We start from the raw sequence: 22,940 nt of genomic DNA on the forward strand, positions 1-22,940 counted from the left end.
CCCAGTTAGAGGAAAACTCCTTCTATGACTGTCCCATGGTAAATGAGGGAGTAAATCACAGAAATGCCTACCAGGAAGGAATAGGAAAAGGTGCAGAGGTGAGGGCCTCCAGAAAGACAATATAATAGCAAAGTGTTAACCAATAATTAAAGTAACCTTTCTTATTGATCTTGGCATAATTGATCAGTGACTTAATGGGCATTTGTCAGCTATGCTGACTTATTCAGTTTCCAAATCAGACACACTGGAGATGTGTGGCAGAAGTCTGTGGTCTTAAATATACTGGCATCAGCTAGTTTAATGTGTCATCTTTCTCACTGAACATTAACTATACAAAATAATTACTTTTCATTAACTCAAAGTAACATGGCCTTTTTTGAATGGGGGGAGAAGAGTGGAATGTATCATGTATGGCCTTTTAACTGTTCTCATTCTGTTAGTAATATGCAATTTCTAGGGGTAGGATGACTTATAAAGTTTTGTCTATTTTTATTCCCTCTGGCAATTTTTTTGTGAAAAATTATTTAAAGTAGGATGTGTGTTTATATTTGATCCTGTGTCTTGGCAGGAATTACGGGTTTTTAATCTAAAGGGAAAATACTTTGCGGACAGAAAGGGTGAGTTTTGAAAGCTTTTTCTGTGGCATATGAAAAAAAACCCCAATTTCCTTTTATCTGTGTTTGTAGTCGTACTTTGAACATACACAAGTTAAAAAGAACAAGGAATGAAAGTAATTTTTTTGGCCAAGGACTGTTTTAGAAAATTGAGACTTCTGAGTGTGAAAGAGACATCAGACTTATAATATAAAAGAACAGATAAAACAGTTTAGTTTGAATAGGGTCAGTTTCTTTGTATTCCAAATTAATTCCACATCTGAAGAAGACTGGCTCCAGTCCCACAGTCAATGACAGTTGTATAACTGGGGAAAACATTTAATTTCAGTATATAAAAAATTCACAGAGATTGTTAAATACATGAACTGCATGTATACATAATGTATTTAATGTGTATATATGCAACTTTCTTACATTATGTCTAACAAATGAAGAAAAACATATTCTTATCTATTTTGCAAATATGTTTTTAATACGTCATACAGAGTTCTGAAAGATATAGATACACCCCAGAAAGACCATGAACCTGGTGAGATTTAAACCTATTCTTATGTTAATACAGTATGTTAGGATTTATCAGCACATGATGACACTAATAGTACATGAGTACCTTAAAATGAATAAATTTCAGTTGACTAGCTTTGGGTCCTGAGAGGAAGATGGCTGTGGAGCATATGTGCCAGTAATAGTACTCATAGAAATACCTTGTACTCAAACATTGGCCGTTCAGTGACCAGCTCAATACATACAATGTATCTTTAGCACATTTAAATTCCTGCCAAGTAGGTGGTGTACCTTTTCAATGTATGCTAAAACATATATCCCTTATTAGAGACCATTGGGCAAAATACAGATGAAACTGAAAATGTATGAGTGACTATAATTACAGCAGAGTGTAGCTATGAAGATTATTGACCCAAGGAAGGCATGGTGCTTAGTATCATTTAAACCTTTGAAACTTGACTGACTCCAACTGCAATTAAAATTCAGTCAGAAGTCATAAGTCTGAACTGCATACTGGTCTGATACAGCCACAACAATATTACTGCTTTGCTATACTAAAGGAGACTTTAAAGTATGTTCTTCACCCTTTTTAAAAAACTGTTCAACCTATAAATGCGTCCTAAAGCAAACTTAAGGAAAGATACTTAGAAGCTAGAGTCCTCACCCATCTAAATGCCTCCAGTTCTTAACTATTCGTATAGTTACAAAAATGTAATGTTTTCTCATTTTCAAGCCTTGCACTTTGACACTATAGTCAAGTAGGAGCTTCATCCTGTACTATTTATGTACTGTGTATAATAAGTGTAAGACGAAAAGTGATGTGCAGATCAGGATGCTTGGAGGAATTTGATCCTGTACTAAAGCCATAGCTACTTTGCCACAGCCAGCTTACTTATACTTAGGAGCAGGAAGAAGGCCTAAGAGAGGAAGCTGCCAGTACGATGATCATGCTTAGACCCATATCTCCCCACCACACTCCCCTATTTTTTAATCCAGTGCACTTGAGCAAGGTAGTAGGTGCTCTGGGAGATGAGGTAAGACTGCTGCTTAATACAGAGGACTGACTATGCTTAATTTTACTTGTGCCCATACTTAGCATCTGGTCACATTTGTGCTGCAATGCTAGAACCTTGGGCACTGCATGTGGATTTTTAGGATCAAAGCCATCACATCATGACCAAATGGGTCCTGTTCCTACAAATTAATACAGCAAAGAAATATACATCTGGAAAGCAACATGCTTTTTTTGCTATCTAGTTTCACTTTTTATCTTCCTTTATCACATCTGAAACTGTTCACGTTCTGAGAATTTCTTCCTTTTTCTTATCTCTGCTGATATTAAAAACATGATTTAGTGAGATCAGCTTCTCTTTAGATATTTGTCCCGTTTATTTTTGGCTCTATCCATGCAACCAAAACAGATTTAACAATGGTGGTTTATAATTACTTTATAACAAAGGTTGGTCTTATCGCTACCTGGGATAAATGACTTTAAATAAAATGTTTATGCAGTTTGACCTCATCTCCCTCCATCATCCAACAGACAAAAGAAGGCCCAACCCCTTGTAACCTGATTAAACTCATGGGCCCAATGACTATTGAAAATGACTATTGTTAATTTCAGTTGTTTTGAAGTATAATGGGGGCCTTTGTTCTAATTTCAATTCCTCTTCCATTGTTAGAAATGAAGTGATTCAGAAGTGGCCAAGGTCTTTATCTACCTAGGAAAAACTTTCTAACTACAAGGATAGTTAAGTACTGGAATGTGTTAGCAAAGGAGGTTGTGGAATCCCCATCATTGGAAGTTTTAAAGAACAGGTTGGACATGCACTGTCAGGGATGGTCTAGATATACTTGGTCCTGCCTCGGGTAGGGGATGGATTAGATAACCTGTGAAGGTCCATTCCAGTCCTACACTTCTTTGATTCTATGCTAGCTGCCAAGTTTTGTGCAGTTCCATGTGACATCTTATGCAAAATATTTAAGCTACTTTGCATATAACCATAAACTTCAGTTTAAAAAATTGTGTGGATTTAGTGCTGATGAAAGATGTTGGCTTGAAGATATTCACCAGGCTGTCAAGACAAGCTTCCCTCACACACTGCCCTGCCAGCATGTCTCAACCCAAATCTGGGTATGGGGATTCTCCAGAGGATAGCAGAGGTAGTTCAGTTTTCAAGGCCTGTGCAGTTCTTGACCTCTGCCAGTTAGTGCAAAGGATGGTAGGGGAAAATGTCTGACACTTGGAGTCTGTCCTATTAGAGACCGTGGTTCTGTTCCTGGATATTCCTTAAGTAACCTTACATAACCTCTTGTTACCTTATTTGTGCAATTGGGAAATGATACCCTGACCTTAGAGAACAGGCAAGTATGAGGCCTTGATCAGGGATAAAGGTTATGAAATACACAGATATTAACACGATTCAGTAAAACAATTGAGACTCGTAGTGTCCTGGCCCCCAGCCCAGTGCACCATTCTGTAGGCCAATGAGTAGTCTATGGGGTGGATTTGCTCATTATACAGGAGTCTCTGAGATGCATAAAGGCCTGACAGGTTCCCAAATGCATGAGTATCAGGCAGCTGGTCTCCAAAGCAAGAGCAATAAAATGTTGAAACATTGTTAGGCACTTCAAACCAGACAGAACTCAAATAATCCTTGGTTTTGTTTATTACTGGACTTTCCTTACTACTCTGGGTGAACAGATGTTTGTTGTTTAATACTCTAATAATATGTGATGAGAAAAACGCATACTGTAGCTAAAGTAAATTCCAGGGATTGGTCATTGTAGCTTCTATTAGGCTACAGGTCTTGTAGAGTTTTTAGTAGATTAAATGATCCTAGTTGCTTTTAAGAATGCCATATAAGGGAAATCAAGGCTCTTATGTACAAACAACGTTCTTTAAAAAAAAAAAAAAAAAAAGTTCTAACTAATCACTTGACCTGTGAATAAATGCAAACAGCGTAATGTCTTGCCTGAGTCCAAAGGCACTGTGCCCTCTGACATTGCATCCTGCCCCTTCCCCTCCAACGAAGGAGCAGCAATCTGTAGCAAGCAGGATATAATTCAGGAGCCAGTCTCAGGCAGCACAGATACAGCTTTCACATCTGAGTCATCAAACTGAAAAATAAAGTAAATATTAAGAAAATCACACTTGGCTATGGGTCAAGTGTAGCGTGGTACGGTACTAAGCGCCTTGCAGCACAGACAAAGCATAGAACACAAAATCGAAAATGTCAAAGTACTGAAAAGGAGTGTGTGGAGTTTAAGTTCCCTTTTCTGAGGGGATAATAGCTTCAAATGCATTTTGTTGCCTTACACTAACTTTAATTCTTACACATGTGATAAGTGTGTGCCTGCACATGACTAAGATGGCTAGGCTTGCAAGCAGAACAGTCCCTCTGAGAGACAGTGTGAGAATCAGCTGCCTTTGGGCTCGTCTTCACTACCGGGATAAGTTGACCTAAGTTATGCTACTCCAGCTACATGAACAACGTAGCTGGAGTCGACGTCGTGTAGGTTGACTTACCCCTGTGTCTTCACTGCGCTGCGTTGATGGGAGACGCTCTCCAGTTGACTTATCTTCCTCTTCTCAGAGAGCTGGAGTACCGGAGTCGACAAGCGAGCACTCTGCTGTCAATTTAGCGGGGCTTCACTAGACCCACTAAATCGACACCCACTGCATCGATTGCAGCAGTGTCTATCTGCATTTTTTTCATGCACATCCTTTTGGCCAGTAATCACTGGCACCAGCTGTAGAGTGAACAGTTGTTCACTCATTTTAACTGCAGAAAGGAAGTTGTTTGTACTTGTTAGACAGGAAAGGGAACTTATGAAAGCCAAACATTAAGAAACCTTTGCATTCTCAGTTTTTATTATACTTGGTGATGGGATGGATTACTGCCTGAATATTGCATTGTTAATTGTGTTTGGATGTCCATTTAGTAGGAGGAGCCTTGATCAATAAAATAAACAGGAGTACAACACACCCTTCCTTATGCTCATCTCAAATTGATCAAAATCATGTTGTTCAGAAGTAGGCACATGGGAAAAGGCCTTGTTCATTAGTAGAACTGGGCAAACCATTTGTGATGAATAATTGAGTCAATTAATTTTGCATCTTCTCTGTTCACACATTGTCCTCTAGCAGATTGCAGTTTTCTCCAATGTATTATTTGTTTGAAATGCTTTACAAAGGTTTGCAGTGAGTGATGTTTGGTAGGCATCTCATGATATAGTTCCTGTTCCCAATACAATGCAGCATAAATTGCAAATGTTTCTATTGAAAACATTGTTTGAAAAAACTTTGGGGCAACTGTTCATGTAGGTAAGGCTCTCATGGTAGAAGAGTCATAAAAAGCAGACACTAGAGGGGTGAACATAGTCAAAGTGAACTCGTTTAAAAATTGCACCAAGTATTTGCAGAATGGGCCTGATCCAAAGTCCATTAAAGTCAAAGGAAAAACTCCCATTGATTTAAGTGGACTCTGGAGCAGCACCTGTTTGCCCAGCTGCATGCCATAGATGAGAGCTAGCGCATCCATTGACGTGCCCTAATGCTGTAACTTATTTTCACACTCGGGGAGAATTATTGCAGGGTGGAATTAAATATGAGGTTGGAGACTTGCCTTTAGCCTTTCTGTCTAAAACTTAGTAGTTGCTTTGAAGGCATCAGTAAAATCCCTGCCCTAGCAAATTAGTTTATTCTAAGAGTTTTAACTTTTAAGCTGTGAATGTTAAGAGTTTCAAAAATATTTTCAAAGCTTTGCTGAGTTGTTCTTTCTTAAAAATTGTGTTCTACTCTGAGTTGTTTTCTCTTAGGTATCTGAACGTTTGAATCAGCCAGGAGTAGCCATAGGCTTGGCTTGGACTCCTTTAGGAGGTGAGATCATGTTTGTAGAAGCCAGCCAAATGGATGGAGAAGGTCAGCTTACTCTAACTGGACAGCTGGGGGATGTCATGAAGGAGTCAGCACATCTTGCAATTAGCTGGCTGCGTAGCAATGCAAAGAAATACCAGCTAACTAATGGTATGTGAAAAACACAAAACAAGAATGTTGGTGTGAGCCTAATGCCACATAGAGATGAATACCTGTTGTAACCTCTCACCAAAGAGATGCATATAAGCAATTGTTTTAATTCCTATGCAAGGCTTATGATGTTTCTGTGATGACCCAAAATGTACCATTATATTTTTCAATAATGAACTACAATAACAAATAGGTTGCTGATTTACATGAAAAGTTGTCTTATTTAATTGATTATCTAAGACACATTAGAACAATTATATTTACCTTAAAGGAGAAATAGGCTCCTCTAATGAGACCAGCCCAAAAAAAACCAGCCACAAATTGGTTATTTGTGGTTCCTTCTGTGCCTGCTGATGGCTAGCCAGTTCTGGCTACAGCTGAGGATTCAGCCCAGTGTTCTATTTTGTTATTAAGTGGCCTTACTTATTTAAGGCAACTGTAGATGTTTAAAATTCTATCTATTTTAAATTTCAAATTTGCTTTTCATCATTAAACTACTTGCTTGCTTTCTGGTTCTCTGTTAGCAACCCAGTGCTATGATGTTTGAGTGTTAAATGTCTCCGGGCAGTGTTTATTTTTCAGAAATAACACTTTTTGTTCTATAAAATAAATAAACTATTTCTATAAAAAGTAGGTTTTTAAAAAAACTTTGTTTAATAAGCCTTGTAGGCATAGACTTTTTCACTGGCTTTTATCTGTTTGGGTTGTACTAGAACTATTAAACTGTGAAGCACAAGCATCTTTTATCCATCAATAGCCTGAAAAAAGACTTCAGTTTGAAAATAAGTTTTAAATCTAGTATGAAGAAGATCAAGAAAATCAAAAGTTCTAGAAGACTGCAGCATGGATTGGTGATCTGTTGTTCTGGGGAGCTGAGTAGCCAAATAGTAAAAACCAACACAATAAACAGGACTCTCAGACCTCCTGTTGGTAGTTTCAGCAGAGCATCCAAGGACCAAATGGACGATTTCTGGCTTGGCTACAACCTATAATCTTTAGAGGGTGTATCAGGTAGAGTGGTAAATAGAAGCAGAGTTCTATGTGATTAAAAGAGATGTGTTCTGTGTCCCATATCAGAAGGGCAAGAGGAAGATGTAGACTTCATTCAGATCTTCATTAAGGGTGAGGTTAGTTTACAGGTACACAAGTCATTTTCTCTGGAGCTGTGAAGTCTTTGGTCCATAGTTGAAAGCTGGTTGTTGGGGTACAGATTACAGTTAAGGTTTATTTTGAACCTATAACTATTTCCAGAAATTATTAGACCTTTACTGATTCCATGTTCTCATTTCCTGACTTTTAAATATTTGAGTTTTAACCAACACTCTGAATTTCCTGACTTCTAAATATTTTAAAATTTTTGTAAGTAAGTACAACTGTTTACAATATTAATTCATTCTTGATTATATTTTTTGTCTAGGAATTTAGTATCAGGGTGGATTGACTTATATGAAGGCAATTTAAATTACCAAGTGAAACGTCTCAATTTAAATAATTGATTTTAATAAATTTTTCCATTTGTTCTTCAGTTATTTTCTAAAACAAGGTACTTTTGCTCATTAGTTGTTATAACCATTCAAACATGTTGATTTACAGCTAAGTAGAGCCTTTACACTAGATTTGGTACATTTTTTTGCTAGCTAAGAGGATATGCTATAACTATATACATTTATTTAAGCACTTTTATAGCTTAATATTTTCAGATTCTTATTAATTGTACAATTTTAGTGTATTAGAAAATGGTGAATGATATATTGCTTATGTACTAGATAATTAACTTTTTGCTCCTGGTTTGTGTTGTGCTGAATTAGAATGGTAACTGGAATTTAATTAAACATAGAACAGGACATAATTTATTTTTATTAAACAAAACAACCTGAAATGTTTTGGACACACAAATTTCTTCTTCTCAAAAGGTGGTCCACATCTACAGCTAAATGATTTATTATTAAACAGAGGGATTACTTTAGTCAGTTAATTAAACTGATTATTTCAGGGCAGACTGGGAACATTTTCAAATATGCCTAAATGAAAGTGACTGGAGCTGGAGTTCCTACTTGCCTATGTCTCTTGAAAATGAAACAGTCTTCTAAGTTATTTAGGCTGTCCTTCAAACTTGTAAAACTAGCAGATATCATGCCCTCCCTTGTTTTTATTGATTGGACATGAAAAAGAAGTGATTTTCCTACTTTTTCAACTTCCAATTCATTTCTCAACTTTGAGTAAATGAAGAAGATATTCTTTTTGTGCCTGCAGAAGAAGCTATTGCTGTCAAAAGCTGGTTTTGCACTTCAACAAACTCTGGTTTCAGGTGCTTTGCTAGTGACTTTCTTTTATATTGTGAACTAAGCCAATCAGAGCTCAGGTAGGGAGAAGCTATAAAATAGAAGGTTGAGACCATCCACATAGGCTCAGTGGATGATCCTGATGAAATACATGAGTGTGTTGCCCAGAGTCAGATATTTTACCCGATTAATTCTTTATATAGAAAATCAGCCTTTAACCTCAAAATGTTTGATGAAGGCTCATGGATTCAGCATATTTATTTCTACTTAAATGTTTTAAGAGATTGTACTAAGTTTAGGCCTTAAAATATCCAGTTTTGTTTTGTTTTGAAATCATAGATTTTTAGCCTGTTTAATATCGATAGCAAGCTACCTTTGGCCTAGAAAAGTTTAGATTTTTGTGGTGCAGTGTAGTGTGTTCATTGGATTTTTTTTTTTTTTCCATTTTTAAGTGTACTGTTTTCAAATAATGCATTTGCTAAGAATTCTAGTTCTCCAGTGGCCTTTTTAGAACAAAGACCAGGAACAACACAGGTTTGAATTTTCCACATTCAAAACCATTCTCTTTTCTTTAAGCTTCTGGAAGTTTTGATCTCCTTGACAACACCGACATCCATCTGCACTTCCCAGCTGGAGCCGTCACAAAAGATGGACCATCTGCTGGAGTTACCATAGTAACCTGTCTTGCCTCACTTTTCAGTGGGCGGCTGGTGCGTTCAGATGTAGCAATGACTGGAGAAATTACACTAAGAGGTCTTGTTCTTCCAGTAAGTCTCATTTGGAAAAGTTAACCTATGTTAAGATAGCACTGTGGGTTTTTTCCTCTTAATGCCCCCTCTGTAAGATGAATTAGTAATTTTCTTCAGAGCTACTTACCCAGGTGTAAACCTTGTAATCTTGCTACAGTTCATTCCTGGACAGCCCCGCATTGTCTTTCAGTATAATTAACACAGATGCATAGAAAAGTCCTAATTCACATCCAGATGTACACTATGAAAGTTACTTGATTTTATGCAATTTGCATGCAAAAGTTGTTAGTATATGGGTGATATTTTCAGTGGAACAGATAACTTCAATTTATTATTTTTACAAGTACAAATTTCCTTTTCTACTAATTCCTAAAATTCATAATATCCATTTACATTTCCTACATGTGTGTTGCAAATGAAAAAGCATTAGTTCCTGAAAAAAAAAATCAAATGATTGGTACTGACAGGGTATTTTTATCATTGTAGTCCATGGAGAGAGGATTAGACTCCGGTGATAATAGCATACATTTGATTTGTACAATTAGCATATGTAGGCATCACAGATGTGCTATGGGCAGAAGTTCAACCTAAACCACAAATGTTTTTCTTCCCCCATCGTGTTGAGTACAGTGTAGATAAAATCTGGCTTTAGTCAAGCCCTAAGCTCTTTATGAACATAATTATAGCAACTATGTGTAAAGAATGAAGGTAAGTTGGCTGTAATTTAGTTATAGATCTGTACCGCTCAACGTGAGAACGGTATTTTCCACAATTTAAAAATGACCTTAAACCATGCCATTAGGAGGGCAGTGCAAAAACATCCATTATGGGGTTTGGGGTTTTTTTTTGTATTATCATAGCACTTTGGAGCTCTAGTCCCCACTGTACAAACAGAACAAAAAAGATATTTGCTGCTCCAAAGATCTTACAATCTAACCATAAGACAAAAAACAGGTGGATACGGACAGACCAATGGGAATTCAAGGAAATAATGAGGCAATATTGGTCAGCATGAGAGGTTGTAGTCTCAGCACACAAGCAGCCTAATCATGGTTATGTTTTGTAGGCATCAGAGAGCTAGAGGGATCTGAATGAGTGGAGTATAGTTGTGGCTATTTAGGGAGAGCACCTCCAAGCATGAGGGGCAGTATCAAAAAAGGCACAAAACAAGTAGGCAATGGAGGCTGGCATCATGGGCTGATCAGAACTAGGAGTTGACATCTCAGAAGAGGTAATATGGTGGGGACATGTGAAGGGCTTTGAAAGTGAAGACAAGCCACTTATGTTTGTTGGACATGTGACAGGCTAGGAGAATGATCTTTATAGCACCATTCTGAGTGGATATGACTGCATTTGTTAAGGCTTGCACTCGAGAAGAGGGTGTTGCAGTAATTCAGGTATGTCATCATAGTAGGCTTAATTCAGATTACCAAATTGAGTAGGGCTGCTGCACCTTAAATAACATGAGATATCAGGCACAGCATAACTGTTTTTTTGGCCAGGTCATTCTTAAGTGCAGACTGCAAACACATGCCCCTATTAACAGTTTTTGAGAAATTACTCTGTCCTTTCTGAAAACTGATGCTTGAGGGTCCAGAATCCTGCTGACACTCACATGAGCATACCAATTGAATTCAAAAGGACTTCACATAGTAGGATGCCTTATGGCAGATAGTGAGAGTTAGCAAGACGGGACCCTGTTTTTATTGTGTGAAAAGCAGGTTTGTTTGGTTTTCAATTTTGGTATTAAAAATACAGAATACTAATTTTACACTCTCCTAACTCTGCTTCATCATAGCAAAAGGAAGCTCTCTCCCGTCTCCTTCTCAAGGACTTGCATTAGTTTAGGATTTATAAGATTGCCAATCTATGTCCATTCTTTGTGTTCACTTTCCCATCTGGAATACTTTTTCCTAAGCAAAGAACGGCCTGTTAAAACCCATTGATTTGTATCCAAGGAATGCTCTTTAATGCCTCATCCTTAACTGCTATAAGTTAGTTAAAGTAACTCATTGACATCAACAGAACCACAGCAATTTACAGAAGCTGAGGATCTGGCTTCTTAATTCCAGTAACAACTTCAACTAACAAATTTTGAGCATTTCAGAAAAGTTATTTGTCAAGTCCTTATGTTTGCAGTTATGGAAGGAAAGACTGACAATTGCATACATTAACTGTATATACAAATTCCTAAGATTACATGCACATGAACTGCATTAAACATAGAGGCTACATAGTTTGTCCCTAAGTGTAGAGATTCACAGTTATAGCGATAGTGGATGCTTGGCTGTATTTTGGATATGCTACCGTATGTATTTTCAACTGCTTGAAAAGCATAGCTGTCTGCATAAGCGTGTTTTGGCAGGTTTTTTTTTTTTTTTTGGTTGCTTTTGTACAAGGATAATTTTTAAAATAAAGGTTTGTCTACATGGCGCACACTAACTTGTCATGTAGACAAGCCCTAAGTAAGCTGTACAGGGAGGCAGATACACCTGAAACAAACAGTGGCCTTTCTTTCCATTGTTAATGCTACTAAGATACACAGTGCTTTACCATGTATAGAAAAGAACAGCCAGAGACTGGAGGGTCCAGCAGGGCAGAGTCCAGCCTTGTGTTACCTTAAAATGGGAATCATAAGGGCGACAGATGCCTTTTTAGAAGTGTTTTTCCTATGTTGATGGGTGCAAGGATATAAGTAAGAGATCTCATGTTGGAGATTCTTGCAGCTATGCAGCTGAAATCTTTTACAATAATCATGTTACATTTCCCATTCTAGCAGTTTAAGACTAATAAATGCGTTTGCCTTACCCGTATGAGCTAAAATGATTGCCAACACTTTCAAATTTACCTTCTCCTAAAAAGTGATTTAGGAGAAAAACATTCCATTAAAAATATGTCCATGCGGTTTAAGCTCTCAGTATGATGAATTATGGATGTACATCTGGAATCCTGTCTTCTTCACTTAATATTTAATTCAAAATGCCTCTTGTGACTGCTTTGCTGAAAGCATCATAACTAAATAACTTTTCTTTTTAAATTGTGTGGTTTTAATAGGTTGGGGGAATTAAGGACAAAGTCCTAGCAGCCCATAGAGCTGGACTGAAGAGAATTATCATTCCTCAAAGAAATGAAAAAGACCTTGAAGAGATTGCAGTGAATGTGCGGCAGGACTTGAATTTTGTTACAGCAAGCTGCCTGGATGAAGTTCTGAATGCAGCTTTCGATGGGGGATTTTCAATCAAGACTGGACTTGAGCGCTTGAATAGTAAACTTTAAGCGGATTGGGTGAGGTATCCTGTACATCAACATTAAACACTCATTCAACTGTCAGATGGTAAAAATGTGATCTACGGTGATACAAAACATGAGGGCAACTACTGAGGCCTCACTGTGATGTGCTGTGTCACCCATTAAAAGTTAAGGCCTTACTTTCAGTGGGGCCTCAACCCCAGTTCTACTTGACTATTAATAATAGAAAAGTGCACCTGCAACTTTACCAAACAAGTTTTACATATGCCAGTTCTATCAGCAGCATGTCAGGCATTAATGGAGGAGAGTACACATACCTGCTTGCACACCCAAGCAGAGACCAAGAATGTGAAGATTAGGGATATATTTTTCAAAAAAGCACCTAACCCAGTTAAACACTTTTCCTCTAGATCCTAATGTCTCTGATGCTCTAGTTTTGTTACTACTCTATACAGACGGGTTTAATGATAGCTCTAGTGATTAGGCAATGGATGTGTTATATAAAACTTCATGTAATTAAAATAAATGCACTTAATTTTTCAGATGAGCTATCAGTGAATATTGCTTACTTCCCCAGCAAAAAAAAAGTTGAAGTGCATTAATGTTTTGTCTAAAAACCTTGCAAAAATGCATTTGTTAAAATATTAGAATTTCAGAGTTGTTACATTTAAAAGAAATGTAAAGCATGAGTCACCGTAACCACCTTCATTGTTCTCAAATACCATTGCCAGTGTCCTATATTCCCTATTTTGTTCGTTTTTGGCTCAAGGACTTTTTAAGCACCTAATCTTAATGGTCAGTGGTGTATTTTTTTTTTTAACACACCCAGATGATATTTAGAGTTTCTAGGCCAAACTGTTAACATGCAAAAAGCTAGGAAATATGTGATAAGATGCATTTGTGGACCTCACCCTAAAACTTTCCAATAGGTAAAATTTCAGGTCCCTCACATTAGGTATGGGGGAACAGTGGTTAAAATTTGACTTAAGACCCATCTCACCTTAATCAGCACAAATATTTAATACACATATCTGTGATAAAGGAAATGGAGTTTGTTTGGGGGCAGTGCTCATAGATGTGGAATAAAATACAAGATTTCATGAACCAGAGTTAGTCAAATGCACAAATATTCACCCAGTGAATGCCACCAAAACTACTCCTTCACAACAGGAAAAAAAGATAGGCGACCAAATCGGGTCAGGAAAAGTGAAGACTTGTGGGAGAGTATATAGCATATTGGAAAAGACATACAAATATTGAGTAATCACTTCTGTGAAGCATGTCTTATCCCCATTTTAATGGTTAAATGATATCTGCATGAGAAGTGTCGTCTAGCACATTACACATAAGGTTCTAAGCCTGGCTTTGCCACTGCATGGCGGGACAGTTGAGCAGATTAAACATCTGAACCTATTTTCCCATCTGAAAAATAGAGTTATGATTATCATCTCTCACAGGAATGTCATAAGGTATAATAAATGTTTGAGAGTTACCTTTAAGAACAAAATAAGGATTAAGTTATTAAAGCCACCCAGTGCAGCAGAGCACTCTCCTAAACCCTGCACCCGCCCGCCAGAGCCCTCACACATCTGCCCTAGCCCTGATCCCCCTCCTGCACCCTGAACTCATTTCTGGCCCCACCCTTACCCCCAATTTCATGAGCATTGATGGTCCGCCATACAATTTCCATACCCCAATGTGGCCCTCGGGCCAAAAAGTTTGCCCACCCCTGCACTAATACCTATTCACACCTTCAAAATTGTGCACCTGCTAATGGAGAGTAGGGTGAGTCCCCACTGGAAATTATGGCCTCTTAATTAATGTGAAGTTTTGGAAGAGGATTCTTAAAATATGCAAAGATGATTCTTAATTTTTTTCCTCCCAACAGTTTAGTATTTGACTTCATTCTCTCCTGGAATCTCTAAACCCATGCTCTTCTGGCAGAGCAGCAGTCATGAGAAATTTGACAAATCAGATGAGGTTTTAAAAAGGTAGGTTTTTTGCATGGGGGAGGGGGGAAATGTAGAAGGGAGAGGCAAAAGTCAGGCTTATACAAAGAAAGACTCCTTAAGTCTCACTTGTGGAAAAGCTGGATGCTCAAATGAAAAAAAGGGAACATTTTGATTTGGTGTTTTAAAGCTACAAAATTCAAATAGTTGTAGTATAAACACTTCAGAACAAGAGTATAGAAAAAGCATACCCTTAATTGTCAAATTCTAGTTTCCTTTGCCACTCTACCCTTCGTAAAGAATCCTATTAGTCTCTTAACCGCATGTATTTTTCCACCCTCTTATATGATGGCTGTAAATTTAAGCTACCAACTTCAGTCTACACGTTTTAAATTATGGGGAAGATGATTATATTCTGTCTCTGAATGTTATTTTCCTTGTTAGTTCATGAAGAAAGATTAAAATCTTGTAGTAATGCTGATTTTTGTAACTAAAATTTTTCAGTTTGGTATTAGATTAATAAAGGTTTGACCACTTCTTGCAAGCTCATTCTACTAATGAATGACTAGTTTTGAAATATACCACCACTGCTCATAAAACTAATAAGGTGTGGGCGGGCTTCAAGACAAATGGGGGTCTGCTATAGAAAAATTTGTGAAGGGATGGTGGTAACTATACCATAATGGGAAATCACAATGAAGCATACACTATAAAATATTTTGCTTCAACTGGTTTCTGTATATGCAGTGTATAAGGAGATCTATTAAGCCTTCTGGGGGTCATAGGAGTTGTTCAGTGGCATTCTTACAACTGATCCATTAATTATATTAAAAGAAGGTACATCTCTACCCCAATATAATGCTGTCCTCAGGAGCCAAAAAATCTTACCGTTATAGGTAAAACCACATTATATCGAACTTGCTTTGATTCGCCAGCGTGTGCAGCCCGCCCCCCCAGAGCACTGCTTTACCGTGTTATATCTGAATTCGTATTATATTGGCTCGCATTATATCGGGGTAGAGGTGTATGAAATCCCTTTCTTCAGAAGGCTTTATCTTCCCTGGTCATATCAAGGGCCCCCAATACAAGCTTTGGAATACAGCCTTAAAAAACAAGGCTAAAGATGTTTATTGCATCAAGACAAATATGAGAGTTTCTTCTTACCTGTAAACTTCCAGAACAGGAATGTCCATCATTCCAGTTATTTCCTGGGTATGTGGGAGCCCTCAGAAGTGCACTGGAATGCTCTGCAAAGCAGAAAAGTGCCAAAAATTGCTAGAAGATTCTTCCAGTGAGAGTTGAGGTATGTGAAGTGCTAAGTATTATAAACATGTAATAGCGGACATCACTACATCAATAATGGACACCATTAAACAGAACCAACAAACTGCCACCTTTACCATTTTTAGTGCTAAGTAGTCCTGCCGCTTGTAGCCTTCTACTCTACACAGGACAAGCAGGAACCTGAAAGCTTCCTACTCTCAGCTGCTCCTTTTTGACATGGAGGGACAAGGCAGTAGCCCTTACCTGGTACTGAGAGGAGCAGCAGGAACTCAGAAGCCACTGTAGGAGCTTTCTATTTAAACAAGCATGTTTTTTTCCATTAGAAGGTGGGTACATAAATTCTGCATGGGATGGATATATTTTGTGTGACTGGTTGATTTATATAGAAAGTGTTTATTCTAATAAAGGACTATAGAGTTCCATCAGCTTCCATAGCAACAAGGTCACTGAGGTGTTGTCCACTATAGAGCCTAGTGAGGACTCAATTTTCCTAGGGATCCAACCCCCTGCAAACTGTACTTTTGTTTCACAGATGCACTCAATTTGTAAAACTACATTTAGAAGAGCCCAGCAGAAATTCTGTACACAAATTACATTTGCATAGTTTATGCTAAACTGCAAGTGCATTCATTTTCATTGAACTTGGTAGAAGTACATACTGCATTTTTCAGAAATAAGCAGAGGGGGACTGGGACCTAGAAAGCTACGGGTGGTTGAAAACCAGTTGCACTCCCCCCCCCCCCCTTTCTTTAAAGATATACTGTATATACTCGTTCATAAGCTGATTTTTTTTTTTTTTTTTTTAAGTAAAAAAGGGAAGCACCAGAGAAGGGGGTCGGCTTATGAATGGGTATAGCGAGGGAGAGGTGGGACACAGCCCCTCCCCCCCAACAGAGGGAGCAAGGAGAGCCAGCAGAGAAGAGGTGGGGCCAAGTCTCTCCGCTGCTGGCCATGCTGCTTGCCCCCCAGTCTGGCCCTCCCCAGATAAGGTGGGGGTGGTCACAGGTTACACCCCTAACCCCCAGCTTCTTCCCCCCCCCCAAATTTCCCCACCAGTTGCTATCCTGGCCTTACTTAGGTTTACCTCCATGCCTGCAGACGCTCGAGGTAAACAAACCATCTCAGCCCGCCAGTGGCTTATCCTGATGGCCCGGGAGCCAAAGTTTGCTGACCCCTGAATTATACAGGTGGTTTATGAACAGGTCATAGATATTTTCCATTTTTACTTATCCAGCGGGGGGGTTGGCTTATAAATGAACCAGCTTATGATCAAGTATATACGGTAAGTCCTTTAATAGCAAAAATTTTTAAACAAACACTAATCATAGTTTTTAATATCTAAATAGGTGAATAAATTGAGGTTATGCATACCACCACCTTCGCTTGTACACTTTTCTGCATTAAGGACACTTGTATTTTATTTATTGCATTCAGCTGTTCATGCTTTCTTACTATCACGTAACTCCTATTCTTGACACAAACAGTAAAGGCCTTCCAAAGTCACAACTTCATTGCACAGAGGTGGTATTTGATGAATGTAAGTTGTAATTGATACTCAAATGCTGGCTATTAGTAGTGTGGTGTGTCAGCTATCTGGTGCCATTTTGAGAACCTTCTACTTTGACTACACATGTAGACTAAGAGATAAACCAGGCTTGGAAAATTGCAAAAATGCAGTTGCTGTTCTTCCCTCTGCCCACAAACTAATATTTTTCCTAAGTAGGTGGCCCATCACAGTGTGAAGCAATTAATTTTATTCAGAATAGCTCTGAAAAGTTTAATTCATAATACAGTTCTGTATTATGAATTAATCTGGATAACATACTTTGAATTATAGTAGTTTCAGTTATAGGAATGTTATGGGCAACTCTGTATAACAGACTTATCACTGTGCATAGTGCAAACAATAACTTTTAACATCTTAAATAACCAAATACATGCAAGGAATGTCAGAACTGAGAAACATTGAATGTTAATGTTCACATTTGCCTTCCCAAAGCCTATGCACCTAGAGGTTGTTTTTATTAATGGTAGTACAACACATAAAAACAGGTATTTGGATTAAGGATAGAATTGTTTGACAGTTTTCTCTCTAAGTATATTAAATATAAAGAATCTTCATTCCATTATTTTAAATAAAGATAATTGAGTAAACTTTTCTAATGTAAATAGTCACTGCTAATATAACATTCCTAGGCATTTTAAATACCACTATTTTTCAATCTGGTACAACATATTTAATATAGGTCATTAATGTCTTACTGCATAACAGTAAAAAACAAATGGTCTTTCATGACCATATTTTAACCATTCTCAATCTGAATGACATTAAATGTCAGGGGGGACAAAGTCTGAAAGCAACATTGTGTTTACAGTTAATGTAAAATCTTTTAAAACTGCCCATTGATATGAGCAACTGTCTGTGGGGACTACTGCACGCTCACCTTTCAAGTCTATCTTAAATTGTACTCAATGCTGAACTGTCCCAAAGCGTAAATCATTGTAGATGCAAGTTAATATTAAGCCTTTAAGACTCCATGTCCTGTTTACCTATTAAAAGTACAAGCAGCAGCAATCATTTTATGAAAGTACTACACTTATGCTGACATACTCTTCTAAAGCAACCCTATCTTTAGTGCAAGGAAGTTAAATTATTGTGCCAGAAAAATGCAGATGAACCTCTCTTTCGTTTCCCATCATGTTATGCTTTTTGGTGGACAGTGGTGTATTCTATTGTATACATTATTCTCTGAAGCTTGGCCCTGTTTTCAAACTATTGTGTTAGCATTTCTAAAGTTCTGTTAACTAAACCCAAAACACAATTGCATGTAGGACATTGAAATTTGTCTAGTATATGTATTTAAATGTTAGATTCCCTCCCAAAGTAAAACTACACCCTTGCCTGAAATTCTGAGGTGAATCTAAGACTCATTCAGACTTGCACCAGAGATGCCAACCCTATTTTTTTGTAATCCTTCCTCCCCCCCCCAACCTGTAATGAAGAAATTAGGGTTAAAGGTATGAATTTTGCAAGCTGGAGCATATGTACCATTCACCACTACTCAGGTCTGATGAACACAGCACATAGTGCCACAGGTGAGAGGGTGTTCTCATACATAGGCTGCACAGCGAGCTCTGATAAGAGGCATGCTGGGGTGACTTTGAATTGGTTGGGGCACTGCTGGATTCACCATCCAAGCCACAGGCTGTGTGTTGTGCTCTAACCACCCTGAGTGGAACCTGCTGGACTACATTAACATGCTCCCAGTACCTAGAGTATGCCAGTAGGGTCTAACCTGGGGCAGTTGGAGCACAACATGCAGTCAGTGGCTTGAGCAGTGAATCCAGCTTCCCAAACCCCACTGACAATCAGCACAGCTTGCCTCCTATCAGACCCCCACTACACAGTCCACAGGGGAACATGACCAGGACAGGGACCAGCTCCAGCCAAGGTAACTCAGCTGTAGAAAGCATAGGAGGGCAAATTTCCTGTCGTCATTTCTCCCAGGGGTAGGGGTTGCAATGATCCTTGGCCATAAATGGCTAGCAGGAAAGAGAGGTCCCAGCTCCTGTAGCATGCATTACAAGCATTCATGGTGCTACTCTGCACCCCACCCCATGTGTATTTGGCTTTGCACCTTTAGTCCAAGCAAATGCTCTGATTCCTGTTTTTTTAAATAAATATCCCTAAAAGTCTCAAAGCAAGGTTGACATTTCTGTAATTACAGTATCTTGTGTGTAAAGGAGTCAAAGTGGGTGTAGTTTAGAGCAACCAACAACTAAGCAGGAGTGTAAAATGTAGCTGTTCTCCTTTTTACTTTCAACACCTGGCTAAGGGAGCCTGGCTAGGTGGTATGTGGAAGCATTCACTGCTGCTGCCTCTCCTGAACTACTATGATCAGAGGAGTACTGCAGTTTCCAGATTGGTAAAATGTGGTAGCTGGTTATTGAATGTTGTGTTTGGGCAACTTTAAAAATAAATGACATTTATATTTAAAAATCATAGTTCTGACTCACCAAGTAAAGAGACTTCCACTAAATTTAAACAGAAGCTTTTAGAGATTGTTACAAGATCTGAGAACGTATTAGAATCAACCAAACATACAATGATCATCTCCTCAGTTCCAGCCATATCATCACATAGAACTTTTAATATCTAAGGAAGCGACCGTTTCTTAAAACACAGAAAATAAAAACATCCTACTAATTCATTTTAGGCAAGCCTCAAATCTATGTATTTTAATAGGAGTTAATCTACTACTCAAACCAAAGTCTGGATGTAAAAGTAGTCCACACTATTTATCAACAGCCTCTGAAAGAATTAGAATTGAAATGTAAGTTTCAATAATGAGAAACAAATTTAAATAAAAAAAGTCTTAATTCCAAACCTACCAGCCACTAGGTTGTAACTGCTGTAGCCAAACATCTCATGGTATAGCAAAAACAAAATCAGGGTAAATGTAGGTAAGATTAAATAGGCTGCATTTAGAAAATTGACACAACAAGTATTCAACTAAAGATCAAAGTGTAACAGTCGATTAAGAAATATACTGGCATTTCTTTAAGTTTTTATCCTCTTGAACAGTGCAACATCACAATTTTTAAAAAAAAAGTTTCTGAAGTTTACTTCTGTAACTATATAAAATGAACTATTTCTGCACTGGCCTGTCTATAAAAGTCTATACTGGTTCACATTCCTTACCTGTATGACTACTTACCCCATCAGGCTAAAATGTGTAATCACTGCACCAAAAATAATTCAATGAGTTGTCTTAACATAGATCAGTTTCTGACAAGAAAGTTAGACAATATATAGTAAATAAATTATATTTTAATGTTATACAAAAAGTAGCTAATATTCATCCTACTTCTCCCAACAGCAAGTTTTGCAAAGAGATACTTTTAAAGTAGTTTGAAATTTAATAGTTCTCTTTTACATTATTTCTTTTTTACATTAACCATCTCGGTGCTGTATACGGACATACATTCAAGGTGAATTTCTCAAACTTGCAAGCAACCTGCAAAAGACCCCAATATACCACTTATGCCTTTAAATGCAAGAGAATTGCATGGACCTTTAGATGTATACTGTTCATCGTATCACTAACATGGTAGGATGACATACAAGATTAGTATGACTAAGGAAAATAAAGTTGGTTCTCTCTAGTAACAATCAGACAAAGGATACCAGAACAAGCAAAGTTGAGTTAAAATATTAAATTAGTCAAATATTGTGCTAAAGCAAAAAACAAGAGTTTTTCGTTTGCCAGGTATTCTTTTAATGACAAAATTATAAAAGACCAAAAACATTGTTTTCTGAGACTGCCTTTTTTTTTAAATGGTCTGTTTTTATAGTTACAAATACTGCATAAGACAATGCCTTCTTGTACTGCAAAACCAAAATACAAGCATGAGTTTGTGGCTGAAGTTTCTAAATTTTTAAAGTGTGCCTGCATTTTCAGTTTTTTTAATTAGGATGTTACCCAATAACTCCTCACTTCTGTTTGAAGGTATAACAAAGTACATCATCATCTAGGTCTGTTTTTAAAGGAGCCGTTTTTCTGATAATTCTTCCAATGTAATTGCTTCTTTAGAGTTGAATACATTCACAAAATAGCTGAATTAAGAACAGTATCACCAATGAATGGACTACTGGGAAAAGACTAATTTACCAAATGTACAGAAGTATAAGTTTTACCATAAGCAATTATGCATATCAAAAGATGACACCTGCAATTAATTTTTAAAAGGTACAAAAAGGAGGAAAACCTGAATTACAGAAAAGAAAGTCATTTATTTAATGAAAAACTAGAAGTTAATAAAAATTAGCAAATACACAAAAAATATACACAAACAGCAGCAATACTATGTAGTGACTTAAGGGGAAAAAGCAGCGGCAAGAGACCAGACTGCTCAACATGGCTTGTCAGTCAAAGGGAAAAAAAACAAAAAAACACAACAGTATCCTTTTCAACAGTACAATCAATCTACAAACAAGTTTTTAGAACTATTTTACAACATTTCCTGTAGAATCAATTCTTAATACAAAAGATGCCCATTTGGGGTGTATATATATTTTCAGTGGTTTACTGTTGACTTATTTTAAATATATTAGTGTTACTACATGCAACTGCTTCCTGCAATTTAACAGCCTTTCCTTTTATTTACCTTCATATACGTCTAGCCTCCCTCTACCAAATAGTTTGTGTCTGGCAGTCAAAGATAGTTACCCTAGTTTCTGCAAAATTAAATGCAACTGTTTTAAACACTGGCCTGAAAATGTTTGCTTGCCATTTCAACACATTGAAATAGTTACATTGATGCCTAAATTGCCATTTTCTGCAAAGAGCTGTGCAATGCTGGTGTCAAAGACTAGACAGTCACTATTCATAATGGCTGTTGCAATTCCCTCATGAATAGATCGAGGAGTTGCTTCCCAAGTCAATCGCCGCCTATGACCATTAAGCTCAAGTCGATAAGCAAAATTTTCTGCTTGCTTGCGTGTTCCTATCAGTTGTACAATAGCAAAGAACTGCTGGTGACCATCATATTTTTCCTGTTTCTCCAAGACTAACATGAAATGAAAGCCAAAACAAGATTGCATCATAACCCAGTCAACAGCACCAGGAAGATTAATGTCTGTAGCAAGGAAAACTATATCTTCTCCCTGTAGTGTTGTTATTGACTTATGCTGATGCATCAAATGTGGCATTACAGCATCCAGCGAACCTTGCCATTTACATGAAGCACCAGGACATGGACATGAATAAGGCCTAAACTCACACAGCTCTTCATGGTCTGCTTTTTCTGTGTGTGGCAAAGTTATCTCACATCCAGAAGAGGCGTATTTACATGGGAACAGTACAGAATTGGCAACTTTTTCCATAGCCAAGTTACGAATGGAACCCAGTGGGCCTCGGCAAGTTGGACAGCATGTAAGCTTGGGGCGACAGTTGCTACAAACAAGATGGCCACTCTGACACTGAAGAATAGGTGGCAGCACATAGTCAAAACACACAGGACACTCAAAAAGACTTGCCAAGTCATTGTTGGAAGCTGTAGTGCCAGTCAGAGCAGGCACCCTCTGTGATGGTGTACACTTTGAAGTACCTGTAGGTAGTGCTGTAGCAGTCTGACGGCTCATTTCTGTAATGAAGGAAAATCAGAGTTAGTATACAAGAGAATGCGTCAGTACACCTGTATCTCCATAACTATGAGTCTTCCATGTAATTGTTGATTTAACAATTTTTTATTTGAGAAAAAAAATCAGACATAGCATT

At 37.7% G+C, this 22,940-nt stretch overlaps 2 protein-coding genes across 4 annotated transcripts in view; one reads left to right on the plus strand and one right to left on the minus strand.

Moving 5' to 3' along the window:
• LONP2 (lon peptidase 2, peroxisomal) overlaps window positions 1-13,193 on the plus strand; it is an 83,039-nt gene extending 69,846 nt beyond the window's left edge. For both annotated transcript variants that reach the window (XM_065416470.1, XM_065416471.1), the window contains 3 exons: window positions 5,940-6,147; window positions 9,006-9,196; window positions 12,233-13,193. In XM_065416470.1, the coding sequence (XP_065272542.1) occupies window positions 5,940-6,147; window positions 9,006-9,196; window positions 12,233-12,454 (621 nt within the window). In that variant the 3' untranslated portion in view covers window positions 12,455-13,193. The remainder of the gene's footprint in view (window positions 1-5,939; window positions 6,148-9,005; window positions 9,197-12,232) is intronic.
• A 7,735-nt stretch (window positions 13,194-20,928) lies between these two features.
• SIAH1 (siah E3 ubiquitin protein ligase 1) overlaps window positions 20,929-22,940 on the minus strand; it is a 38,583-nt gene continuing 36,571 nt past the window's right edge. For both annotated transcript variants that reach the window (XM_065416419.1, XM_065416418.1), the window contains exon 2: window positions 20,929-22,806. In XM_065416419.1, the coding sequence (XP_065272491.1) occupies window positions 21,956-22,804 (849 nt within the window). In that variant the 5' untranslated portion in view covers window positions 22,805-22,806 and the 3' untranslated portion in view covers window positions 20,929-21,955. The remainder of the gene's footprint in view (window positions 22,807-22,940) is intronic.

The sequence above is a fragment of the Emys orbicularis genome, chromosome 14 (assembly GCF_028017835.1).
Source record: "Emys orbicularis isolate rEmyOrb1 chromosome 14, rEmyOrb1.hap1, whole genome shotgun sequence".
Classification (NCBI taxonomy): Eukaryota; Metazoa; Chordata; order Testudines; family Emydidae; genus Emys; species Emys orbicularis.